We start from the raw sequence: 26,708 nt of genomic DNA, 5'->3' as shown, positions 1-26,708 counted from the left end.
GACACCGCCAGGACAGCTGACCCAAACTGGCCAAAGAGCTATTCCATACCATATGACATCATGCCCAGTATATAAACTGGGGGAGTTGGCTGGGAGGGGTGGATCATGGCTCGGGAACTAACTGGGCATCAGTCAGTGAGTGGTGAGCAATTGCATTGTGCATCACTTGTTTTGTATATTCTAATTCTTTTATTATTATTATTACCATTTTCATTATTACCATTATTATTATTTTCTTTTTCATGAGTTTTACTTTTTTTCTGATTCTCTCACCCATCCTGCTGGGGGGAGAGCGAGTGAGCGGCTGCATGGTGCTTAGTTGCCAGCTGGGGTTAAACCACACCACCTTTAAATCGTAAAAAGCAAAAAAATCGCAACCCAAAATGCAAACTGTATCTTCATTTTCTTAGACTTCACACTGTAACAGTATTAACTGTATAAAATCTATAATTTCAGTGGAATTTGCCTCTCATTTTAACATTGTCCCTACTGCCTTCTACTCTGCTTAAAAGCTAAGGGTTAATCTCTGAAAGAGATGATCTAGGTAGCAGTTCTTTTCTCTTTTATCACATCAATGCTTCTTCTCTAATAATGTTCCTATGCCACAGGTAACTAGGAGAGGAGACGAGAAGCCTTTGGTTATTTTTTCCCCATTTGACTCTGGTCAGCAGGACATACATTTCTACACCAGGTATTTTGTTCCTGGCTAGATGGCTGCACAGCACTCCCACAGATACAGAGCGTATACTGTTCCAGCTACATATATATATAAAATACTCATGCAAAGTCCACAGGCAGAAAGACAGCCACCATTTACTAGCTGTTATCCATTTTTTCAATTGGTCTATAAGGTCAACTAGTTTGCTAACAACTCAGGTGAAAACTAACTCTTCCACAAAGAGAACACTTGTTGAAGGCAAACCTGTCATAACCCAAATATGCACCAAAATTCTCCACATGTAGTCTTGTCACAGAGCCATTCTTTGTTGTCAAAAACTTTTAACATCCCAAAATGCTTAGTTCTGACACCTATTTTCCAGTTTACTGCTTTCTCCCTTTTTCCATTATAGCTGGGAACTTAGTTCAGCTGCATTACGTTCAGCAACAACACCCTTCAGCCTGCTGGGAATTAATCTCTCATGATTCTTCTCATGTGCAGGCTCAGCAAGGGCTCCAGCTCATGACAGACAGGAGCTGGAGTCTCCCCCCTAGGAGTCACAAGAATGTTCACAGACGTTATCACACTCCCTTATCTCAAGCATAGCTCCAAGTTACTTCCTGTCAGCTGATCACCAAGTATACATTAAATATTGGATTACTCACTCTTCATCCAGTTTTTAATAAATGATGTTACAGTGGTCAGGGCTACGCTATCAGCTTCTCAACCAGTAAAACTTATCATAATGATTCACTAGTGAGTTACTATCAAAGTATTACTCCAAGGTTTCTCAAGCTTTTGCCAGTATGCACGTAATGCAAAGGCATCCTTAAGGCAATGATGTAATTGTGAGGAAATATGATATTAATCTGCTTATATGTTGAGCTTTCTAAAATTTACCTTCTCGTGGCAGACCCTGCCTGAGTTTATCCACCAACAGGTGAGTTTTCCTACTTATTATCTACTGTATCGACCTGTTAAAGGAGCATTGATAGTAACTTTTAATAGCTATTTACTTTTGCCAGTTGGTTCTTTGTGAGTACCACCAGTACCTGAGCTGCCCACGTATCACCTCAGAGGTGTAAATGCCTGTTGGTATATGGCAGGCACCTCCAATAAACACCAGTGTGCACAAAAGGTCTGATTCGTAATTTAGCAGCGATCCGTTTACAGTGAATACTGTAAATGAATACTGAACTCTGTGTTTCTGCTAGCTCGAATAAGAACGAACTGCCCTTGAGAAAGCTGCTGGCTGCTGGATTCCTGGGTGTAACAGACGCTCTGGTGCAGGGGCAAAAAAGAACGTATGGGGGATTTTATGAATGCCAGTTCAGCCCCTTCCTCATGAAGGCAGCCTAACCCAGTTCCCCAGCGCAGATGGCTTTGGATATTCAGGACAAGATTTATGTGACCACGACACGCAAAGCCAGATTCTTTTTCCTCAGTTCTAGGTTTGGGGTTTTTTTTCTAAGAAGCATTGTAAAAGGACTTACTGTGTATATAAAAAAATCTCTTTAAACTTTCATAACACAAACACTGTTAAGTGCTAGCATTTGCTTGCCAATTTCCAGAGCAGGAGTTAGATAATATCAGGGTGGGACAGTTGTTATGATCTCTTGAATTCTCATCCAGAACTTTGGTCCCGGCTGCCAGAAATTCCTGGTGCTCAGCGCTGACACATTCGTCTTGAGATTTCACCATTGGGAGGTCTGTCACTTCATATCAAGGGGAGTGTAATACCCATGGTGCACTTTCTCATAATTTTTTTTGATGAGGACAAGGAGAAGCAGAATTCATTCAAAACATATTATATTAGAATGGAGGAATAAAGTGAATGACCTTTTCCTTCTCCTTATTTGCTATCCAGGCTACTGTACTGCTTAAGCCAGTTTTTTCTTCAGGCTCTCTCTTGTCTACATTAAAGGTAGCATTCACTCCCACATCAATAAGAGCTTCACATACCTTAAAGAATCATGCCCCAGTTAGAAGAGAGCTTTTTTTTCCCTTCATCTCTCAGGTAGCATTGTATTTTTCAACAGTTCAAGAAAGTTATTTCTTTGAAACACAGTTTCTAGGCATTATTGCCTTTTTTGCATGATATTTAATATGGGATTTCAATGTGTCACAGAGATACCATGATCTTTTTTCATGCTTTAAAAAAGAAAAAACTGAAAACAACAAATGGAACACTCTGCAGGGTTTACAAGATTCCAACATGAGAAAGATACTTTTTGCAGGCAATATGGACATATGATGCCATAATGGTCACATGGCTAAATCTGATGAATTCTCACCTACCTTTTCCTTAAGTGGAAGAATACTATGTACTTTTATCAGTGACAAGATGAAACTTGTCAAAAAGTGTCAGAAAATCAATACAGAGCACTTAAATAGTTCTTTAAGCCTATGGCAGACAACCAAGGAGCCTCCAACCCGCCAGGAGACCTTCTGGAGAGCTAGCTGAGTGGCCAGACACCCGCTTCTGGAAAAACATCTAATGCTTGCATCTTTTGCCAAGAAAGAAAATAGTAACACAGAATAATACAATATGCTGGAACATCACCAGAATATTTCTTTGTTACCAAAAAGCACTTTATGCAAATACAGTAAATACTGGGAGGGGGAAGATACTTGTAAAGAAAAACTCAGGAATCACATAGTAATGATTTTCCCACTGTAAAAATGGACTTAGATTCTCCAGGATACATAGATGATGTCCTCTATGAGAAAATCTTGCTTATCAAAAGAAGAAAAGAACCCACAAATATTTTTTATATTAATTTAAGTTTTAAACATTTCAACAGCATCCCAGAAGGCAATAGTTCTTAAAGTGGTTTACTGTCTCTGCTGAATACGGATTAATAAGATGTATTTTGATTTATCATCTATGTTTTCCTCCTACCGGAAAATATTATAGTCTCTTTTCACAGGAGCTTGATTCAATCTGCGTGAGCTATAACGACAGATCCTGACAGTGTTCACTGCAAGGACAGTCAGATGCACTGATAATAAACTTCATTTTAATGCACCTTGAGTCTTCTAAGAAACGAGATTCTCTAGTTCTGAAAGATGCACAGCTAATGATTCTCAGCTCCTCCTCTAAGAGGCTGGACAGCCTTGAAATATACTGGCTGACACCTGAAGCTGACAAGGACACCTTGGCTCTGAAGCAGTAGCAGGACCGTCATAGTTCAGTTCTTACAAGAAGACTAGATTTTATTCTTTTACTTTTTCATTTTTAATTGGAAGACTATGATATCTTTCAGTTAAATTAAGAACTGAGAACCATACATATACATATATATACACACACCCCATATATATATTTTTTTTTTTCACCAAATAAATCTGCACATATGGAAGCCATCTGTGACATCTGGTCTTTTACTAAATTATATATATGTATATATAGACACATCACTCCATATGTATTTACTCCAAACTTCCCTAAGAAGATCATGATTCTCAGAGGTGCAAATTGCTGAGCTCCATACATCACTAAGCTTTCATTAAGAAATTCAGTTCCCACAGTAATACTTTGCAATTCTGCATCTTTATGTCCAAGTACATGCTTCAGTATCTAAGAGGCAATAGCAATCAATGACCATAGTAAAGTGGTAAACTTTAAATCCATTTTACACACACAGAGATATTATGAGTTGAAGCCATATTCAAAATTTAGTGTACTGAATTGTAGTTCCTCTACTGACACCAACAGGCACTAGACGAACCAGAGAGTATACTTTTTAACTCAAGGTCACACAGCAAGATGCTACTAAAAAAACTCCAGAAATTCTGTTTGCATCTTACCCTCTGCTTAAAAATTAGCCCAAGATCCGGTTTTAAAGACTATCATCAGGAGAATAAGTAAATGTCAGTTAACAGAGTTTCTCGTAACTGCTTCCAGACAATATCTGGTAGTTAGATGGTGACATGTTTCACAGTGACTTTTTTTATTCACAGCTTCTGATTGCAGATCAACACCCACAAGAACCTCATATAGTTTGCATGAATAGTAAATAAGAGTCTCTCTCCTGTGGATCATTAATCTGACAATACTCAAGTTTATACCATTTGTTTAACCTCTTAGTTTAGAATTAGTTGAAGATATGGGAAAAATATTCATATTCTCAGTTAAAGGATCCAATCAACACACGATCTTGAACACACCTACATTTACTGTATAATCCCACTATATCAAATGAAGTCAGAAAATTAGATGATTGTGAAGTCAGCTAAATTCTGGCTTGATAAAATCTTATACGGAACAATAATCTAAATCACAGGTTCCTAGGCTATAACGTATGCATTTCAATGGGATGCAACACACTTGTTAATTGTTTCTGGCTATTTAATCATATAGAACTAGGTTTTCAAAGTCTTTGTCTTCATTTAAAAAAGCTATGTTGTTAACAGCTTTCAAAGAGGCACTTGCACAGGTTAGACGGTTAGCATTTCCTCTGGAAAATTCCAACTTGTCAAAAACAAATCCTTTTTGTAGGAATGTGAGGGGTTCACAGACTCAAATTCAGAGCAAAATACCAAAGATATAGCAGTACTGAAGCTCAAAGCATCCAAACAGCTCAGCAGTTAAGGCAATTAAATAGATTCAGCTTCAAATCTCCTCCTTTTGCAGATCAAGGGTTTGAAGTTTGTTTTACATTCAGTGAAGCCTCTTAATTATTTAGTTTTCAAAGTCAGTCTTTCCTACTATTTTATTATATAAAGTGAAATAGCTCCAACATGAGATTTGCTTTAAAGCTGTAACAAAGACAGACATTCACTAGCTGAGACTGTACTCTGAGCAGCACTGTACAGAAATACTCATGCTAGGCCAGACTGAGCTACCTTAGATACCAGAAGGATTAGAGGAAAAGTAAATGTCTCTCTTTTATTTGCATAGACCAAAAAAAGAAAAAAAAAAAAATTAAGACAAATGTTCCTTAGCTGCCGCCCAAGATGAGAACCAAAAGACCAACCACCTCAAGTGTATGTATACCAATGCACCCAGCCTGGGGAACAAACAGGAGAAACTGGAGCTCCGCGCCCAGTCAGAAAGTTATAATATCATAGGATTAACTGAAACATGGTGGGACAACTCACATGACTGGAGGATCGCAATGGATGGCTATAGGCTGTTTCATAAAGACAGGCAGGGAAGAAGAGGAGGAGGAACCGCGCTCTACGTTAAGGAGAACCTTGAATGTATAGAAGTCAACTTCTATACATTGTATAATCGTATTATACCCTATCCTATAGGAGCTCATCAGCTACAAAAAAATAGAAAAGGGAATAGATCTGGGTAATACTAGTTCATCAGAGAAGACCTATATGACTCTTGTATAACTTCCCCAAGAATTAAGAAAATGAGAAGCTGAACAGAGCTACGTGCTTTGAGTAACTATCAACATCACCGAGGTACGACTGAGGTTCCTTACCTAGAATTACGGACATATTTCTAGAATGACTCATTCCCCCTCAAGAAAGTGAAGCAGAGAACTACAAGGATGAACAGTGAGTAGAGAGCCTTTCTAACAGGTGGAAAATAGAAGGTTTGCTTGCCTAACCTAGCAGACAAAAGGCTGTCAGGGAACACTGGTTTTCTAAAAGATGCCAAAAGAAAAGGAGTAACTCAAGCCAAAGACAACGTTAGCATAAGAATGAAGGTATATAAAATGGCCATTAATAGATGCAGACTGGAAATTACATATAGATCCTCAGTCAGAGTCATTCAGAAACAACCCTCCAATAGGACTAACGAGGTGACAAAACCACCACCACTTTTAAAATTGAAGCTTGATATTGAATTTGATCAAATGAAATCATAACCTAAGCCACCAACCAGACTGGCGGATAAATCAAGATTTTTTTCCTGTCAAATGCACTACATTAAAATTTTTCTTCCTCTTAATAGAACTGAAATGTTTGGATATAGGAGGAAATGTTTTGCCTAAATGAATGAAAAAAAAAGTTAAATATTCAAAAATTTCCAATTTTTCCACCATGCTTCTGATGTGGAAGAATGTATGTGTGTTATTTTAAATTATAATGAAAACAACTACTGGGATTTTCTACAAGTAGGGAATTCTGGTTTTCTGTTTGTATTCGCTGCAGTCAGAGGTCCTTCTGACTTGCTCTTTTTTTTTGTTTGTTTTTGCTTCCTCCCAGGCTTGCCAGTCACACCACCATACAGCTTATTGGAAAAGGTGTCTTAAAACGTGGATTTAAATTAGCATGCAGTGTGGACAGCTCGGAAAAATTCTACAAACATGCTGGGATCCTGATTCTTTCCTGACCTAGCGACATGTTTCACTTCCAGCTCTCAAAAAATAACCAGTATGAGATTGAACGCAACAAAATAAGAGGTTTCTAGATTCTTTCTTCCAGAAATTCAATCAATGCTTGTTCACATGGACAAAGTCCTACAGTGTGTACCGAGGAACACTTGTCTGGGGAGAAAACTTCATGCACAGCTTAATTTCTCAGGTCCACATCAGTATCTTTCAAGAATCATCTTGGAGGTCTTTAGACTAGGTTTTAAGAGATGTTAATGATTGCACTCCGCTATAGCCAAGGCTGTGGTTTGACTAAGCTACTCACTGCAAGCACCCTTCCGCGGGCCGCAGCTCTGGGGGGGCAGCAGGCGCTGAGCACAGTGCGGCTGGCCGCTCTGGTGCTCCCTGCCCCGCAGGCGGCGGGAGCCCAGCGGAAAGGCGCTGCTCCCAGGGACCGTGCTTTCTCCAGAGGAAATGGAAAGACACTGGGGAAAAAAAGCACAGCTGTAAGGTGGAACTATCCCTCCATGTATTACAGGCATCACTCTTTCCTGCGACACAGGACACAGGCAACTCTTGCAATCGCTCATCAAACCAGTTCTTTACAAAATTTTATTTGACCTTGAATGTCAAGCGTATTACCAATCTCTGATAGCAGGACAACAGAAAAACAACACATTAGAAAAAGCCACTTATAAAGCGTCGGTTAAGTTCAATACAAGACTCTGCCTTAATTTAAGAAAAGGATTTTAAGTTCTTACGGGAACTGTGCCTTTGCTCTTTATGTAAAAGCAAGCAATGCACCTCATTAGCAAAGCATACAATGAAAATTACACATAGCTTGCTTAAAATGAAAAAGGAAACAGCATAACAAACATTGCAGCTAGTCAGCCAGCAGTTAGACCTCTCTTCTTGTAAACCTGCTTCTTCAATTTGGCACCTGCGGTCCTTGGGGAGAAACAGCAAAGGGTATATAACTTAATGCTTAATTACGCAGAACTGTTACATTGGGGTTGTGCAAACATTTTTTAATTTTTATTTTTGTCAAAACATAGCTACAAGCCAGCTATACCAGTTTTTTGTTCTTTTTTATTTTTTAATGCTATTTTCATGTAAATTGAATCACCCACGTGGAACCTTTTGACCTTTTGTAGCTGTCAGTACAATCTTCAATAAAACCTTGGCCCTTCTTGAACCAGTAGTTCTACCCTTGCATTTCACCTTGGTTTTAAGCAAAGAGTTGCATGGCAAAATAGGTGATATTACTTCCATAATAAGTCCAGATAGTTCTTTTAATTTATAAAAATCTGATATATGCTTTTGCTCACAGAACACTTGGAGCTATGACATATGAAATGTACACAAGCCAATGAGATTCACACACATATGAAGTGAAAGCCAGCCACATTCTTTCAAAATCAAATACTGTGTATGTCGGCTGCATGTGAAAAATTTCACAGTAATTTATACCTGACCAATACCATTTAAGGCATAATCCTGCTCCCAGTGGTGTCTCCAGCAATTTTGCAAAGGACTTCAGTGGTAACAGGAGTATGATAGGACACTTAGATACTAAATATCAAATACTATAGTTAATTTTATTCCTATTAAAACTGATGAACTCTTTAAAAATACTTGAGATTCAATCGATGCAAGTTATAAAAAAATTACTGGAGTTTCTTTTCTAAAGGAACGTATAACCTTTGGGATCATTATTTATAATGTTTATAATGTCAGAGGTACTTCTGTTCCTGCTTATGGGATTATTGCTGGTCACCTTCCTGAGACTTGAAAGACCATAAAATACAAGCACCATACCTATTCCTCTAAATTATTGTATCACAAATTAATAATTTGGTCCCTTTCTAAATGGATCTCTCCCCACAATTATACTAAAACATAGTGATGGGTCGCAAATTCCAGGGGGTCCAACCGGTCCTGGCATTCCCGGACTGCCACGATCTCCATCTTTACCAGGCTGCCCACGCTCTCCAGGACGTCCTTCCTTACTCATACCCGGTGGACCTTCAGGACCTTAACGACACACATGCAATGAACAAATACATTACAGATTATTTTTATTAAAATGAAAACAAGAGCAAGTATGGACCCACAAACACCCTGCTCTTTGGTGAAGTATGTAGATAAAGAAAACTTCATTTTCTGAAAAAGATACTTGTTACAAACTGCTTATATGTTTATATAAACAACATATTGTTTATTAAGATTTTTTTTTAAAAAAGCATGTCAAAAACACCTTAAATAAAAATAGCTTTTAAAAGGAAATATAAAAATCTACTTTAGTACACTGTTATACTTTATCATATAATCTGGAACCACCATGGCATGAATCAGAGTCCTCCTATTTCTATTCATTTCTCTGGCTTTGGATCAGGCCCTAATATCTCTTCCAAACACTCAACTTTGCATTTTGCATGAATACACCGCTGTTAGGAAGATCATTTTCCTTCACTAAGCAATGCTAAGCAAAACACTAAGCAAAGTCACATGATTATATCAGGGCTCAGTTTTCAGATAATGGCTGACTTCAAGAGCCATCTATCAAGAAACGGCAGTCTCAGGTACCAATCTCTACAAGACCTGTCTTATATTAAATAATGTATTATATGACAATTCAAAAGGCATGCAAGAGACAAGCATTAGCCATAAAACATATATGGTAATTAAGATGTGTAAAAACTATCTAAGTTTTTCCAAATGATATCAACATTTTTTCTAAACCACTTTTTTTTAAAAATTATTAGCATGCACTGAATCTGCACAGCTGAACCATCCCTCACCTGGAGGTCCTGGGGGGCCTTGGATCCCAGGAACCCCAATTCCTTGATTGCCTTTTGCACCATTTTTCCCTGGCAGTCCTGTGAATTAGCAAACACATGTACATCTTTGCACACTAAGAATATTTTCATCCAATGAATTAGGAAGTCAGCATTTGATAACATTTATTGAATAAAAAATGTAATAGTTCAAAAGCAAATAACGAGATGTAAAATAAGCATTTCCTTGTAACCTGCACAGTGTAACTGGGTTCTAAATTATCCTCATTTCTACTGAATTAAGAGCTGATGTAGCACCTGTTAAGCAGACAGCCACTATGAGTTGAGGGAATAGATGATGGGCAATTAAGAAATTTGCTGTCATTGCCTTTCCATTGGCAAGGTTTTTTAGAAGTTGTATGAAGGAAGTGTAAGGTATTCACCACAGTCCCTGTGGAATACAGAATATATAGACAATCTTCCACAACATATGGCAGAATTAAATCTCCACCAAAGAAATACTGAGAGGGGCAAAATATGTGCTCTCTTACACTAGTACAACCCAATAAATTCAGTTTCTTCATAGAAACAGATATCTATTTTTCCAGCTCTTACGGAATAGCCAGAACCATTTGTGTCAGCTCCAGTCGAAAACTACACATTCTCCTATTGGAGATGAAATTATAAAAGCACTACAGACAAATCATCATTACATCCAAAATGAATTTGATGTGCTAGGTCACAGTTAATAAGTCACAAAGAAAATAAATATTTACCAACCATGAGCCTGCCTACCCTTGGTACATTACTAGTTAGCTGTATTTCATACAGCTTTCCTGATTATTTTGATGCTATAGGAAACACAGGCGCTGCTGGGACCAGTTACCAAATTATGGACTTCACCCAGTCTCTTGGTCTAGTTCCAGACTGTATATGCATACTTAACTTAAAGTCTGCAAATACGTCACAGAAATCAGTTGGAATGCTCGGACAGATGAGTTACCTGAAAGCATAAACCTTAGCTTGCCTAAAAAGAAACCAGAATGTTTAAGAAAAGCATAAAGAAAGGAGTAAAAATCCTTATGAGATAAAAAGAACAAAAGGAGAAAACCCCAGGGAATCAGAGGGAGTATAAAGGTTGTTGCATGCCAGAAATGAGCCTACAGGGCAGCAGATAGTAAATAGCCAGTGAATAAATACTGTTCTTTAAAATAACAGAAACAAAGAAGTTTGGAAGAAAAGACACCAGAAAACATGGAAATACATTGAAATCCATGTCTAAGCATATTTGATCTAAAAAAATAATCTAAATGCAGTTAAAAACATTTACATGAGCCTAAGAACTCTCTAAAAAGATCAAAACAAAGATTGACTAGTGTAGAACTGAACACTAGCTATCTTGTGTTCTTGTACTTTCTCTTCTTCTGACATGCGTTCTTCATAAGCGGTGAAACATTCACATTGCACCATGGCCTCAAGTACACTTTGTGATACAAACCCAGCTATTCCCTTACTTCACCCTGCACTAATCCCATTCGAAACTGGAAGCAGAAAACAAAGTCATAAAGGCCGTTAGCACCGTGACACATGCATGCAGTACCTCTTGTCCCACGAGCCCCAGGGCGACCTGGGATGCCTGTCAGCCCCGGAATGCCATCGTTTCCTGGTAAACCAGGAAACCCTCTTGGGCCTTCAGGGCCTCTTGGACCTGGTGGTCCTGGAAGTCCCGGGGAAGCACTTTGGGATTGACAGTGGTTACAGTTTTGTAGCCTTCCACTCTGGAGGATGGCAGGCAACTGGGCTGGGAGAATTCAAACAAAAAATTGCTTAGAGTGTTGTAACAATAAAATAGAAAAATATTGCCCCTTAGCCACTAATACAAAAACAGTTTCCTCTCTTTAGAGAATATGATACCTTTAGGAAACAAGATGGTAAAGTATGGAACCTGTGGTGTGGAAATATATTTCCACACCTGTAGGAAAACAAGCGATAAATCAGCAATATTGATCTTGCTTTCAAGAAAGCATCTTTATAATTATCAGGAAACTTCTTTAGCACTTTAAACAAGGAAAGAACAGTAAAAAGCCTTTCAAACTTACTTCTCAGTACATCTGAACACACCTGTCGAATAAATTCTTCTGAAAATTCTCGTGCCTGAATTGAACAGAGAACAGTTAAAAAAACAGAGAGCATGCATTTGTTTGGGGTTTTTAAGGTACTCAAAATGGTAAGTTTGAGGTCCTATACATACAGGTTTTCCATCTGATCCAGGCAGTCCTGGAGGTCCTCTATCTCCTGGCTGACCTCTGAGACCCGGAGGTCCAACCAAACCCTGGATACCGGATTCTCCTTTTTGCCCATTGATGCCTCGAATGCCTGGATCTCCTTTCTCACCTTTCTGGAACGAAAACCAATGAAAAGCCAATCGTATCTTCACAGACCATTTGGAAGCTAGGTAACACCAAGCAAACATACTCTGAGAAAATCTTCATTGATGATCTACATAAAATGAATACAAGTTGTCACTGAAAATTAACTTGATACTAATGAGATCTATTTTACTAAAATGTACTGAAGTTTTCAGATTCTTTAGTAACTGTTTCAGATACAATTTACCAAATAAAACTAGAAATAAATTACCATTATATTTTTTTTTTAACTTTAAGGACCCCTTTTACTCACTAATTAATATAAAACAAAATAGTCTTCCTTATTAACATATGGAAGGAAAGGCTTTATGCACTTTTTCATGAGAATTAGATAATTTGTTACAGTACATTAAAATCCTTAGAAGGCTGGAAAAATTAGAAGTGAAATTCTGGCATCCCTGAAGTTCTTGGCAAACTTACTATAATAATCAAGACTTTTACCCTATGTACGTAGCGTATAAGACAAAGGGAAAAATAGTTTGATTTAAGTTAGGGGTTTTTTGTTGTTTTTTTCATATGATTGATAACTGTAGTCCATTTGCTTCACTGGAAAAGGTTAAAATAATACTGGAAAATATTTTGATATATCTTCATCAAAACAATGGTTCTTCTATGTATGGAATTACCTACTGCAATAGTTCATGTGGAACTCTTTCCCTGTGCTGGAGCCAACAAAACATCAGTACAATGCAATTTGGTACGTGCCCAAGATTAAAGTTAGTATACTATGTTTGCTCCCTGATGAGTTTTCTCCTTCCGTTTTTGCACAGCTTCTGCATAATGTTATCAGTTGCTTCAAAATTTTGTTTCACCCTTTCCAACTATTTTAGATGGAATTATGGAAACAAGGCAGCAGGATTACTATATATGAGAAAACTTATTGGACCAAATAATGCAAGTTTAAGAAGCACTCAGGCATACAGTCTTCATAGACTTACACTGAATTTTAAATTATTGTATTGATATTACTTTGTATCATTCTATATAGTACTTATCAAAATTCTTTACATCAGAAAAATTCAAAGCTTTCTGGCTTGGTCTGAATTAGTAACAATGCCCAGAGTTCTCCACATGAATTATTACAGGGTAGCAAGCTTCAAATTCAGTATCGGATTACTCAGTTTTATGCAGGGAGCTAGCCACTAAAACAAGGCAGGTAGTTTTTCCTCTTAAAAAAACAGAAATGAGACAAAATGTGACAGATGTCAGTCAAGTGCCTAAGAGTACTGCTGAAAAGATGGTCCACCAGTAAGATGCCATGCATGATCTGAACAGCAGTCCATACCCTCTTCCCACTACAAAAGTTATACACTAATTCACAACTGACTTCTTCCAAGGTTGTAATTGTATTTTATTTTCTTGATACTGTCAACTTGAATGTTGTAGTCATAGACAATTGATACTCTTAGTTACACCATGTAGGTTTGTACTTGTTCATTTCTATTACATAATTACAAATGTTTTTTTCATTTAACAGGGTCAGCAAGGCTCAGAGATAAACATATGGAGCACATGTAGCTGCCTGTGGCTATATTAGAAGCTATATGTGCTGGGATCTGAAAATCATGCTGTTCTTGTAGCTAGAAGTTATTTGTTTTAATTTTAATTACTTTTACAGCTATGGACTATGTTTACATAAAAGACATCTGACTTGCAAGTTGATTTATTTGGACTAAATGTTAAAGGGGCTAGAAAGCATTAAGAACTAGTGAAATATTGGGAAAATGGCATCTATTGTAGAAAAACATTACAGGCAAGAAGCCAGTGTAAAAACACCAGGACAAAACATTGGAAGCATCAGCACAACTGCCTGCAGAACTTGCCAAAAAGCAAATGAAACTGCTGAGGGAACATTTTCTGCAGTATATCTTGGTCTTGTAATGCTCAGCCACATCCCATGTGTGGCCTTGTTTGTTGACCCTTGCTATTGGCAAAGAAAATAAACAAAAGGAAAAGAGCTCAATAAGTGCTAAGAATTACAGACTGAAGAAACTTCTTATTGAGGAGTCAGAGTCTAACAAAAGACAACATATTTTATAAAAATAGAAAATACAAATAATTTTATAGGTCTGATAAGTAAACACAATGACATCATTATATCTTAGCATACAGTAAGAATATTATTAAAAGGATTTTTCAGAAAAAATATATTATTACCATGATTTACAACATTTAAAGAGGCTAGTTCAATAGTATACAAGGAGTCTTTTACCAATTTTGGCAATGATTTAGCAAAACATCTATAAGCCAAACTGTAATTTTAAGTATTTCATAGCACCACAGCAGCATATAGGGCAATTTATATGTTTAAATGCATAAAATTATTTAATTATCAGAACTGAGCTTCCAATGAATTTGTCCCGTTATCGATATGCAACAATGCTTTAATGAAAAAGCGTTGAACAGAGAAATCTCTAACTAAAGTTGAAGGAGAATTATATTAATGGGACAGCGTGTACTCTGATTTCACTAAATATTGGAATAAATAAAAAATAACTAACAAAGTTAATCTTTTAAACACCAATTTTTAAACAACATGCAACACAAAGATTAAAAGGTCTGGCCACAAATATATCTAGAGTAGCCAAACACAAGGAAAAAAAAAAAAAAGATGGGACTTCTAAAAATATCCTGGAGAGCAACAAATGCAGTTTCTGACAGACCAAGAGCAGTCCAAGCAGGCTTCCCCTTACGCCCCTCAAGTTTCAGGCTGAGTTGAATTATTCCTGTATAAACTTAGTAGTAGAGAGAAAGAATTCTGCCCTGCATTTTCCGAGTCAGTCTCAAAGACAGAATCCTCTAAAAAAAAAAAATCTTTGTAAAGGCTTCGCTATATTCCTTTTCATTAGCTTTGAAATAAAGGCACACAAAGAAATCCCGCTGGTGAAGGTTAAAACACACAAGACAAACAGTTCAGCTGTGGAAGTCCTTACCACAGACTTTTATGGAAGCTGAAAGTACAGTATATCAGCATAGTTCAAAAGGAATTAGCCAAATTCAAGACTGACATTAAATGCAATGGTCTTGATCTCTAGCTCAAATGCCCCTAATTTGTTGACTGCCACAAAGAGTGAAGGTATACAAGAAGAAGGATCTTCTTTGTGTATCCTGTTCCTTATTTTCGTATCCTGCCCTGCTATTATTGGCTGCTGCTGAATAATATGGATCATTTTGATCAAGTATTCTGCATTCTTTTATGAATATATTTTTATTTTTCAATGAACTTAGAATCTCTAGATTTTTTTTTTCTTTAATTATTTGCTTTCTTCAACCAGCTCCTCATTTTGTGTGGTTGGTTGGTTGGTTTTTTTAATTCTCTTAAAGTATATATTTGGCTTTAACTATTTTTTTTATTCTTTCATTTCATGAAATATATTTCATTATGTCTCTTTTTAACTAATACTTCTTTCTCTTCTCTGATATTTCTCAATTCATTTCTCTTCTGCTACTTATAGAGATGTGAGTACAGAAATAAGACTGTAAACACACATTTTACAGATCACATAATTTGCAGAAACAAATGGAGTAATTTTGTAATACTATATTTGGCATTACAAAATACTTACCTCTCCTCGTTCTCCACTCAATCCTTCTATTCCCTTTAGGAATTAATATGAAAAAAGAAAAATAAAAAAGCAAGTTGAGCCAAATTACTTAGAATCAAAAGAAAAAATTTTGTCCTTTGTTTTCAGTAATTAATCACAAATGTCATTTTTTAAAGATTCTGTGATTGCTATTTGTACAAAAAAACCCAAACTGCATATAAGGATGAAGAATGTATATCATGGTGAATTAACACTTCAGTAATACCTTTAATATTATATACCAAAAGTTGGGAATATATCATACATATTATAAACAAATAGACATAATATAGACATATAGACAAAACCTTATTCACTCTACAAAAGGCAAAAGAAATAAAATTTTGTGTTCTAGCAAAAGGAAACTGCCAATTCTATCTGTTTAATACTGCCTTACTAGACAGAAATCAAGTTCAGCGCGTTTGAAATACAAACTCAGTTTGTAAGCCAGATTTTGCATGTTGGCAAATGGTTTCGGTGTCATTTCTGCCAAATGGTTCAATGGTGTTATTGATCATTAAGTTCCATGGCAAGATGGCAGTTCAGCGCAGGCTTTTTCACTTTTCTAATATACTCTTATGGGCAAGGGAATCTGTATTGTATCTTTGAGAAGTCCTGGAGGCTTGAGAAACCTTGGAAGGACCTAGCACTGTCTACCAGAAGTATCTGAATGACTGATTTTTTGGTTGCCGACCAAACTAGATAAGCATGGGAAACAATTTTAGACCAAGTCTGTATTATTTTTTCAGCTTTCTCAAAAAAAAAAGCAAACAACAGCAATTCAGTTGCATCACTCTATCTGAAAAAAATTAATGTTTTCTTTCCCTATCACTTTGTTTTACCTTATGATTAAAACAATAAATATATGAAAAATTTGTCCATTATTTGCAAAAGGAAAAACCAGAAAGTTTAATTTGTAAAATGTCAGAGTAGGACATTACATTTGGTTAAAATCAATGATCAGCCTTTTAGTTCAAACTATTTCTTTTCAAAAATATCTGCTCAGCTTTACTACAGGACTTCTGTCAACCTACATACCCCTGAGAGTGATAAAACTAGGCTGACATACAATCTAGATCTCCTGCCCATGCTCCACTGGAATCAGCTCCTTCTGGCTAGACAGGCAGCTGTATCCATGTCGTAATTCTGAAAAAAGCAACTGTGACTTCCTTCCAAGTCTCGTTTTAGATATGTACCTCTAACAAATACTTCTCTGTTTAGACACGACATAGATTATGTAGTTAACAAGTATTTATAAATACTAACAGTTATTTTCTGTGGTATAACAAGATAGCCAACTATGACACAATCAGAATACATTGGCCCAGAGTTAAAGAGAAACAACTGGATCTCACTGATTTGCAGCTGAAACAGGAAACATCTGTAATTTATGAGCACAGAAAATGTCAATAATGACTCCCAGTATAGTCTAGGAGGTAATGAACTACATGGTAGATGCAAAATCTCAACATCTCAAGCATCACTCTTATAACCTTTACACAAAAGCCACTTCGTGCTGTTATCTTCATTTTATATTATTTATAATTGTTTCATGAAAATTTTCCATAATTAAGGATTTAATAAAATAATCCAGAAAAATGTACTTCTGGTCTGTTTCTCAAGATATAATATCCCAGAACCACAGAAACATGTATGTTGGAAGGGACCTCCATGGGTTCAACTTCCTTTTCAGAACAGATCCAGCTAAAGCAGGCTGCTCAACACCCTGTCCAGACAGGTTTTGCCACAATCTCTGTGAGCAGCCTGCTCCAGTGTTTGACCACCCTGTCATGGTTTAACCCTAGCCAGCAACTAAGCACCACACAGCCAGTCACTCACTCCCCCCTGGTGGGATGGGGGAGAGAATTGGAAGGGTAAAAGTGAGAAAACTCATGGGTTGAGACAAATACAATTTAATAGGTAAAGCAAAAGCTGCGCATGCAAGCAAAGCAAAACAAGGAATTCATTCACTACTTCCCATCGGCAGGCAGGTGTTCAGCCATCTCCAGCAAAGCAGGGTTCCATCACGCATAGCGGTTACTTGAGAAGACAAAGGCTGTAACTCCGAACGCACCCCTCTTCCTTCTTCTTCCCCCAGCTTTATATGCTGAGCACGATGTTATATGATATGGAATATCCCTTTGGTCAGCTGGGGTCAGCTGTCCCAGCTGTGTCTCCTCCCAACTTCTTGTGCACCCCCAGCCTCCTCGCTGGTGGGGTGGTATGAGAAGCAGAAAAGGCCTTGACTCTGTGTAAGCACTGCTCAGCACAAATCCAAAACATAGCCCCATCCTAGCTACTATGAAGAAAATTAACTCTACCCCAGCCAAAACTAGCACACACCCTCAAAGCAAAATGCTTTTCCCGTGTATCAAGTTGGGATTTCCTGTGTCCCAACTCATGTCCATTTCCTCTCGTCCTTCCACTGTGCACAGCCGAGAAAAGTGTGGCTCCACCTTCTCTATATGTGTTGTATTTATTATTTTAAAAATACTAAGGTTGTTTAAGAGGTAATTTGTATAACTATATAATCATGTTATACATAAATATATTTCACCTGATGCAAAGAACTATCCATGTTGATGGAAGTAATCTTAAGAAACAAATATGAATCATGGCTCTCTTGAAGTAGGATTACTATTTTAACAGTACCTGTAAGCCTGGATTTCCTTGTCTTCCTTTTTCTCCCTTCAGTCCCTTCAGAAAAGAAGCACATTTTCTCAAAATATACATTTACCTGGGAGACATAATTAAACTATCAAAAGTAACACAAAGAGGTAAACCCTAAAATCTCATCCTAAACCAGGCCCAATCAATCTGAAAAGTTACTCTTCAAGAGTTCGGAGCAGAAACCGTGCAGAAGGATACAATTTCTACTCTGAACACAGAGGAGCCAAGTTAGGAACTGAGTAGTAACATGATACTCTTCTTTTTCTTGTAGGTATTTCCATGACTTTTAGATAACAAGGAGGAAAATCCCACTTGTTACAATACAGTAGGTAGGCAGAGGCCAGGTGGCATTACTTCGACTATGTGCATTTATGTGATCCCACAGTGCCTGGGGCAGGTAGGGACAGAACCCATGCCTGGACAGTGCTGGGTCCTGTCCCAGCCCCCTGGGGTAGCAGGACAATCCACATCCCCGAGCTTGCACCATTGCTAGGATCACACAGCTCTGCACCAAATGCCAATAGCCTGCTCAGCCCCAGAAACGCAGCTGGAATTTCATACTGGGCATACTGGGCAGTTTTCCTTGAAGAAGAGTTAGGGCTCACTGCTGCTATTCTTCAAGCAAACCTTCTGTGGAGCTTAATCTTAAAAAAAAGCTCCTGAATTAACACCTAAGACTTGTATTAATAGTGTTGCCAGATGATTTCATTAGAAACAAAGTTGATATACCTGGATACCACTTTCACCTTGGTTTCCTTTGTCCCCCTGTAAAATATTAGAAGAAAAGTCTCCATTGTAACATGATTCATCTCAAAGACATGTAGTCTGTGTTTTAATTTAACATGTTAAATGCAAGAGAAGCATCTAATAGCTTTTATTTATACTGAATGAAAACAAATCACTGTATCCCCATGTACACAAACACTGAGAAAAGTACAGAAAGTTATACTAAGAAGGGAATCTGTCATAGAAAGAACTATCAAAAAGAAAAGTGGATACTCATATACCAAGTTAAAATCGAAAAATACAACATAATGAGGTGGCAAATCCAGCAGGATTTCATCCACTCAGTGAATGGGAGTGGAGAGGATGTAGGCAGGGATGGGGGCAGTATTTCTGATGGGTTAAATTTCATCTGAATGCTAACCACTAAGTATGCTTGCCTTCACCCACAGAGAATAGAGTATAAATAATTTCTGTAACACTTACTATAAACTCATTGAATGCAGAAGTTATACATGACACACCAAAGAAAAAAATATTTTTTTAAAGTAGAAAAAAAATTATATTTAAATTTAATCAAAACTGTGTAAGGACTAAGTTCCACTTCCACCCACTCCTTTTGACTTTCATTGATATGTTTATAGTAAATAAACATTAGTGGGGTGATTGGCAATCAGATGGTGCAAATGGTACTTAAAAGGCAGGTATCTAGGTTTATCAAGTTGTCTGAACACCATCTAATTGACACTGGAGAGAAACAGGCAGCTCTTGAAAACTATTCATGCCAATTAACGACAGAGGTATAAAATATGTACTCCCGGAACATACCTATCTCTCGTCATTGACTGAAAAGGAAGCTTAAAGTTATGGGAGATGGCTCCTGCCCTAACCCTGACCTCTTAAATCAGTGTGACTCTGTTTAAATGGACATGAATCAAAATGTTGGGCCGAGAACATAGCAACTCATGAAACAAAAGACAGATCTGTGGGGGGTGTGCAAAACTGCATTTAATAAAGAAAAGAATTAGGATGTAGTTTTTTGGATCTGTTTTGCTGGTTTTCTCGTAAGAGCCAAATGTGTGTGTTTGGTTGTTTTTTGAAAAAGAGCATGTTTAGTTAAATGCTAAACAGTAATAAAGAGGAAATTTGGGCCATGGCAAATATTTTCCTGATCGAAAATCTCAAAACATAAGAGGGTATTTATGCCAGCTGTATTTGGTTGTATTGTACTTGAATGTAAAATATTTGGTTTGGTTTCAAGTTTTAAAATAAGCTATAGCTGAAAGGCTTCATTTTTCCTGTCAGATGCCCAAACTGCACTTTTTTTGCCAAATAATTCAAGAGTTTGTCATATTTATGACTTGTAACTCCAGTTAACCAGGAATATATATTCTGACTTGCATCTTCATATAAAATGAATAATGACTTTTGCAAAAGCTTCTTCTGTTTAAAATTTAGAGAGGTTCCATAAATTTTAACAAAATCTTCTTTCTTAAAATCAGTATTACTGTCTTGGTACACGTACCTTACACGATCCTTAGATATTGAAATTGAATATATGGTGATAATGAAACTAATCAAACCATCGTTATGACAGTGACTCAAGTCACTCCTCCACTGGGCTTCAGTATATTTTGAAAGACTTAAGCCTAGAAATCTTTGTCCTTATGTGCTCTGGAAGTCACTGTTTTGAAACTGGTCAGAAGACTAATTTTTCTACATCTTCTCTCAGAAAATGGAACTCAGGTTCCATTATCTCATTTAGCTGAGATAACCTCATCTAAATCTGGATCATTCTCTAGCCTCCATTGACCAGGGACTTGCTTCAGTTGTCTAAACATAGGCATTTAAGATTCTCTAGGCAACCCAAGGCACCCCATATGTGCCTACTGACATCTGAAATACTCTAGCATACCTAAGACATCCATACATGGCTGGCATATGTGACACTGGACATACAGGAAACCTGTGCCCTTCTGGAGCAGAAGCTGAAGTCTAGTGGAATACCTCTGCCTAGGATTTTCATAAAACTTTAAATATAACACGACCCTTCTAACTTACTGCTTCTTTACCCTTCAACCTTTCTTTCCATAGTGAAGTACTTGATTCAACTCTATTTATGTAATGCCTTTATATGAAGGGCTTCATCCTTCAAAGCTGGTCCTCTACATTGCTGGTAATACTACATAGATGCGTTATCATTTTTTACTAACTGCCTATTGCTGACACCTTACCTGAGCTTCCTTTGCTTTTACAGGATTTCCTGTTTATTCTGAAATCTGTAATTTGAATATGTAGTGGAGGAATCTTTGTCCTAGTTGAGACTCCAATAGTTCCCAGGAAACATTGCTGGATTTCCAACACAAGTGTCAGATACATTACCTAAACACAATTTATTTTTATATAATTTTTTTCTATATATTCAAATTTGAAGTTATTATTAAATCAGTTCAAATATAATTTAAAATATGATTTATTAATTTGTGTTAATTTAATTAATTTAAAAGTAATATTAAATATTGAAATTTAAAATTTACATTTAAATATTAAATTTGGGCTCATAGCAAATATAGCGACATTTTTAGCCTCAACAATGTGTTTCTTGAATAAATATCTAGTCTGAATAGTTGCAGGTAAAGCTTGTTAGTTATAGTAAACTATATCCTAAGGAAAAGTCTATCTGTTACATGACATCAGATCATCAAAGGAACAGTATAACATTAAAATAAGCTTTATACTCGTATATGCCAATTAAGACACTCACTGTAAAAAAAAACAATTGTCATGTTTTCCCATAAAAATACAATAAAATAATGAAATAGCAGTACTCATTATCTTGCAAGGCAATGAAACATTTAATTTTCCGGATGCACATATTATTGCTTTAAAAGTGTCCAGAATAAAGAAATTTTAATTAAAATTTAGACTAAAAATGTAATGGATACAAGTCAGAGCTTCAGTTACAATTAGAATTAATTGATTTACAGCAAGGGAACTAATTTGACTTCAACCACTTTCGAACCATGAGAGCTGACGTGTTCAACCCTAAAATTCTCCTCAAATCATGTTATTGACAATTACAGTGAATATTTTTCCCCGGCTGTTTCAAATAAACATGTAGTGTTTCCTTCACACAAATTTGCCTAATAGCATATGTAAAGTATAAATTCTTGGTCTTTTCTCTGTTAAGTTACACAGAAGAAAGGTGCCGTCCTGAAAAAACATCATCTAGAAAACACAGCTGTGTTAAGTTCTTTGTAGTTACCCACAGGCCACAAAGAGTAATGATTTTCAATTACTTCCAATTTTCAGGTTCTTAAATCCCATTCTATAGACAAAGCATAGATGATTTTTCCTCAAGAGACTCAGTTCATACTCCAGTGAGTTCTGTGAGTTATAGTAAGATAAAAATAAGTCAGTATTTTAAAACAAGAAATATTCTAGTGGCTTTCCAGCTTCCAGTCAAACAAAAAGTTCTGCCTTATTGGCTGAGACAAAACTGAGAGGTTTCAACCACACAGGAGATTTTTAGTAGAATGCTGTCATCTTATAGAAGAAAATCTCTAAGAAAGCATTTAATATAATGTTAATTATAGCTTTAAGTTATGCAAAAAGCTGTGTGCTTGAATTTCAAAACATACCAAAGAACAATATTGTCTATAATCTTTTCAGTCGGGGACTCCCTGAAGACATGTGACTGTCAGAAAATCCTACATACCCACACTTTAAAAATAAGGATGACTATCCAGATAAGTCAAATATCAATACGAAATTTTACGATGTGTTCACAAAACAGTTCTTCAGCAATGAAGAACTTCAGCACAACATCTATAGCAGTGTTTGATAGATGTAAGGCTGCACCAAGAGATGGTGAGATCCTTGAAAGCATGATCTTTATCAGAACTCAGTACGCAAGAGGAATAAACATAGGTTCGTCTGAAAAGAAGAAATAATTTTCAACCTGTACAGTAGAAGTAGGGTCCATCTCACCTAACTTTTGCCATCTAAAATTTCAACATTTAATTTAGCTAACAGTCTAGGCTTCAGCTACAGTCAAAGAAAGGCGTAGAGATGTGATTAATGACTTCCCAAGGAGCTCAGACTCTCTCAGCTAAATACGGAGAGAACCTGGACAGCTTGGTTAGATCAGATAACTCTCAATGGCTAAGGCTAACTGAGCTGAATCTGTCCCAGCTGCCTAGGGGTAATTGCTCCAGTTCTTATGGGAGCTCCACAAAAGACTTTGTACAATAGATTTTATAGATGTAGCACTTGCTATAAGATTAAGTAAATATAGAATCATAGATCATACCATTATGTACTATAATTCATAATGGAAATTTCATTAATACCTATGTTGTAGCATTTTATGTTAACAGTTTCTTCATTTTGGCCATTCTCTCCTCCCTATGAAAAATGATTGTTTTTCTAAAGAATGGGCCTTCCAAAATATACCAACTATTCTCTAATAATAATGATGTATTTAGCAAAAGGATTTTCTTTAATAATAATCACTTATAAGAAAAGCACTTCCAATAAAAGATGCAATTAATGTACAACAGGAAAAAATACTTACCTTTATACCCTGGGTACCAGGAATGCCTGGGTAGCCTGGTTCACCTGGAGCACCTGGTACTCCTAGTTCTCCCTGAGTAATACAATAGCTGTGTCAGTGACGTGCTGTGTGTAAAAATATATACTGCATGTTTTCTCAAGGTCACATGATATGCTTTGGCTATGATATTTTGAAATTTTATAACTGAGGATGATTGAAATGTCTGAAGAATTTATGAAGGGATGCTGAACACAGAGAAGCCACAAAAGGGACTCCTAATTCTTAACCTCAGTTTTCGAGTATCTATCTTTTTTAATTGCCTTGTAATACAGTTGATGTCGATTTCTCAAAATTACACAAATAAAACTATCTGAAGTAACGGCAATGTTTGCAGGTTTGAACAGCTGACTTACATTGCCTAAAATCCAGTATAAAATTAGTAAGAATAAGCCATCAAATGGATTCTGATGCAATTTTATGTTAACTACTGTTTTATTTTGAAACAAACTGCCATGTAACTAATCATGGAATATCAGTAAATCATGGAAAAGTAAATCAATCCCTTCTTTAACTAGAATACTTCCAGATTCATATTCACCTTGGTTCCTGATGATCCTGGTTTCCCCTGTATTCCAGGTTCGCCTTTATCACCCTATATAACAATATAAGAGTGTGGCTGATACATCAGTATGTTTTGTCACATGTGGTATGACTAGCAAACATAAACAGACACTGCTGAGAAACTGGCTCTTAAAAATAGGCACAGGGAGTGACTGAAAGGCTGAAGTTCTGCTCCCTTACAGGAAACCTGAAGTTTCAACTTTCTCTCAGGAAAGATGAGATACTGATGACAAAATGTGATCTGCCAGCCTCTGCTCACCTGTCCCTTCCCCACCTGCCTCATTTCCCTTGCCCAGTCATACCACGTTTGTGTGTACTGACTTCACATTTCCACCATCTTATTTAATAAAACTCTGAGAATCCTTGGACATGTCTGAGCCAAAATATTTATTTATGTTTTGGTTTTTATTGTAGCCTATAGAATTAGGCATATATTCAGCATGAGGATTTTCATTAAAATCTAAGAATTATTGATTACTTCATGATGCTCTTCTGTAAGAATGAGCTTATTAAGAATGATTCTGTAAGAATCAGCTTACATTCTGAATGAGAGATAAATATACAAAACAAAAGCATTTTTCACAAATTAAAATAAAGCTAATTAATTTTTAGTAATTTTATTGGTATTCAATCTTCTTGACCATAGCAAACATTGACCACTTTAAAAAATGTTACCTTCAGTATACAATTTTAAATAAATACATATGTACTTTTGGATATAAAATAATGTATGGGTGGAAATGGAGCTAAATGTAAATACAAAGTTTGGGAAATGGATTCTACATTCCTAACTATTCTCCAGGACATACAATTCAGTGCTTACTGGCCAAAACTCATCTTGGATTAAATTAAAAGGTTACACTAACAGATCTGGATTTACAGTATCTTTTTTAGTTTCTGAGAGCATGGGTCAAATTAATTCTTGCTGTAGCTGCAGTGCAATCAATAACGTTACATCTGAAATAAATTTGGCTGCTTGGGTGGAAAAAGCAGCACGTAACATTATTTAACACAATTAAAATATAAATAAATGTAACATGGGCAGAAAGTTCTGATGTATACTGAGAATTATCTGGCTCCCAGCATTGCAGAACATTTTCCAGGACTGTAAAGCTGAAACAAAGTCTCACGACCATTTCTGTAATTGTTCCAAACCTCATGGGATGACAGGCACCATTTACTGAGCTATATTAAGCTCTCTTGAGACTGAACTATCATATAAGGTAATATAGGGAAAATCACACAGCTACTCACCAATATGCAATATGCCAAAAAATTAGCTGCAAAATCCTGGCATTTTGTCATCTATAAAGCAGTCATTCATCAAAGTCACAAGCAAATTAACACAAACGCTTACCTTAGGCCCAGGAGCTCCAGGTAGACCAAATGAGCCTTCTGGTCCCATCAAACCCTATTTATTTGTGAAAAAGGCAGAGACATTTCTGTACTATGCTAGAGGACTAATGGCTTCAGTATAGTGTATTAGTATTATATTTCTATAGTGAAATAAATAGGACAGGAAATATAATGTCTTTCATCATATTACTATACAGGCTGTAGCTCTGGTACAGCACAGTGGATTATTTATACCTTCTATGGCCTAAGGAAGGGCTACTGTGCAATGGAAAAAAGCATGCAGGAAAAAAGCACAGTGCTATCATGAAATACTCCTGAGGGAAAAAATCTGCAACTCAAAACCCCGTCTGTGTGATCTAATCTTTAACATATCTTTAACATGTCCTTAGCTAAAATTGAAAGTGACACAAGAGTTTCTTAGTTTCCATTCAGGGTTCCCAAAACCAGCAAAAGTATATGTGGCATTTCATAATTATCTTCCTTCTTTCTGACTGTGTGTCCCTCAAAGGTTGCCATGCCTTGACTCCTCTTGCAAACTTTGTGGAGATTCATCGGGAGCAGTTAACTTTGGGGCCACACCTTTGCATCTTCTGCAGAATCTTCAGGATTGAACTGTTCATTCAAGAACCCAATAGCTTCTGCCATTTCAGATCATGACACTTCAGCACATGTACATTGCCAAAACAGTCCCTTGGACTCCTCTCATGGAAACATGTTGATAAAGGCATGTTTAGTTGTCTTTGTTCCATACATAAAATAAGAGCTAAAGGGTGTTAAACCACCAAATGGCTGGCTTTCTTAATTTCTGCTTAAAGCTACTCTCAAGTATACATTAGAAAAGAAATCTTTTTTTTTAAATCATACTTTCCAGGGAGGAATTCCCATTTATAGAATTTTCCACATCTGGTGTTAATATGTGTCTTTCTTACCACTTCATCTCACTTCTCTTTGACTCTAGAACTGCATGTATCAATAAAAACAATGTATTATTATTGTTTTATTTGGACTTGCATATACACTCTGAAATATGATCTGCTCTAAGAGTGCACTTAAGACACAG

At 36.6% G+C, this 26,708-nt stretch overlaps 1 protein-coding gene across 1 annotated transcript in view; it reads right to left on the bottom strand.

Annotated features, from left to right (window-relative positions):
• Positions 1-7,534: 7,534 nt before the first annotated feature.
• Positions 7,535-26,708, bottom strand: part of COL21A1 (collagen type XXI alpha 1 chain) — a 116,265-nt gene continuing 97,091 nt past the window's right edge. Inside the window, exons 20-30 of the mRNA XM_050893487.1 lie at positions 25,650-25,703; positions 24,270-24,323; positions 23,693-23,764; positions 19,123-19,158; positions 18,376-18,420; positions 15,706-15,738; positions 11,962-12,108; positions 11,810-11,864; positions 11,311-11,511; positions 9,735-9,812; positions 7,535-8,967 (exon numbers count right to left, since the gene is read on the bottom strand). Coding sequence (XP_050749444.1) covers positions 8,780-8,967; positions 9,735-9,812; positions 11,311-11,511; positions 11,810-11,864; positions 11,962-12,108; positions 15,706-15,738; positions 18,376-18,420; positions 19,123-19,158; positions 23,693-23,764; positions 24,270-24,323; positions 25,650-25,703 — 963 coding nt within the window. The 3' untranslated portion in view covers positions 7,535-8,779. The remainder of the gene's footprint in view (positions 8,968-9,734; positions 9,813-11,310; positions 11,512-11,809; positions 11,865-11,961; positions 12,109-15,705; positions 15,739-18,375; positions 18,421-19,122; positions 19,159-23,692; positions 23,765-24,269; positions 24,324-25,649; positions 25,704-26,708) is intronic.

Source organism: Gymnogyps californianus, chromosome 3, assembly GCF_018139145.2.
Source record: "Gymnogyps californianus isolate 813 chromosome 3, ASM1813914v2, whole genome shotgun sequence".
NCBI lineage: Eukaryota > Metazoa > Chordata > Aves > Accipitriformes > Cathartidae > Gymnogyps > Gymnogyps californianus.
Note: the sequence above shows the minus strand (reverse complement) of the source record. Positions and strands in the feature narration are given on the sequence as shown.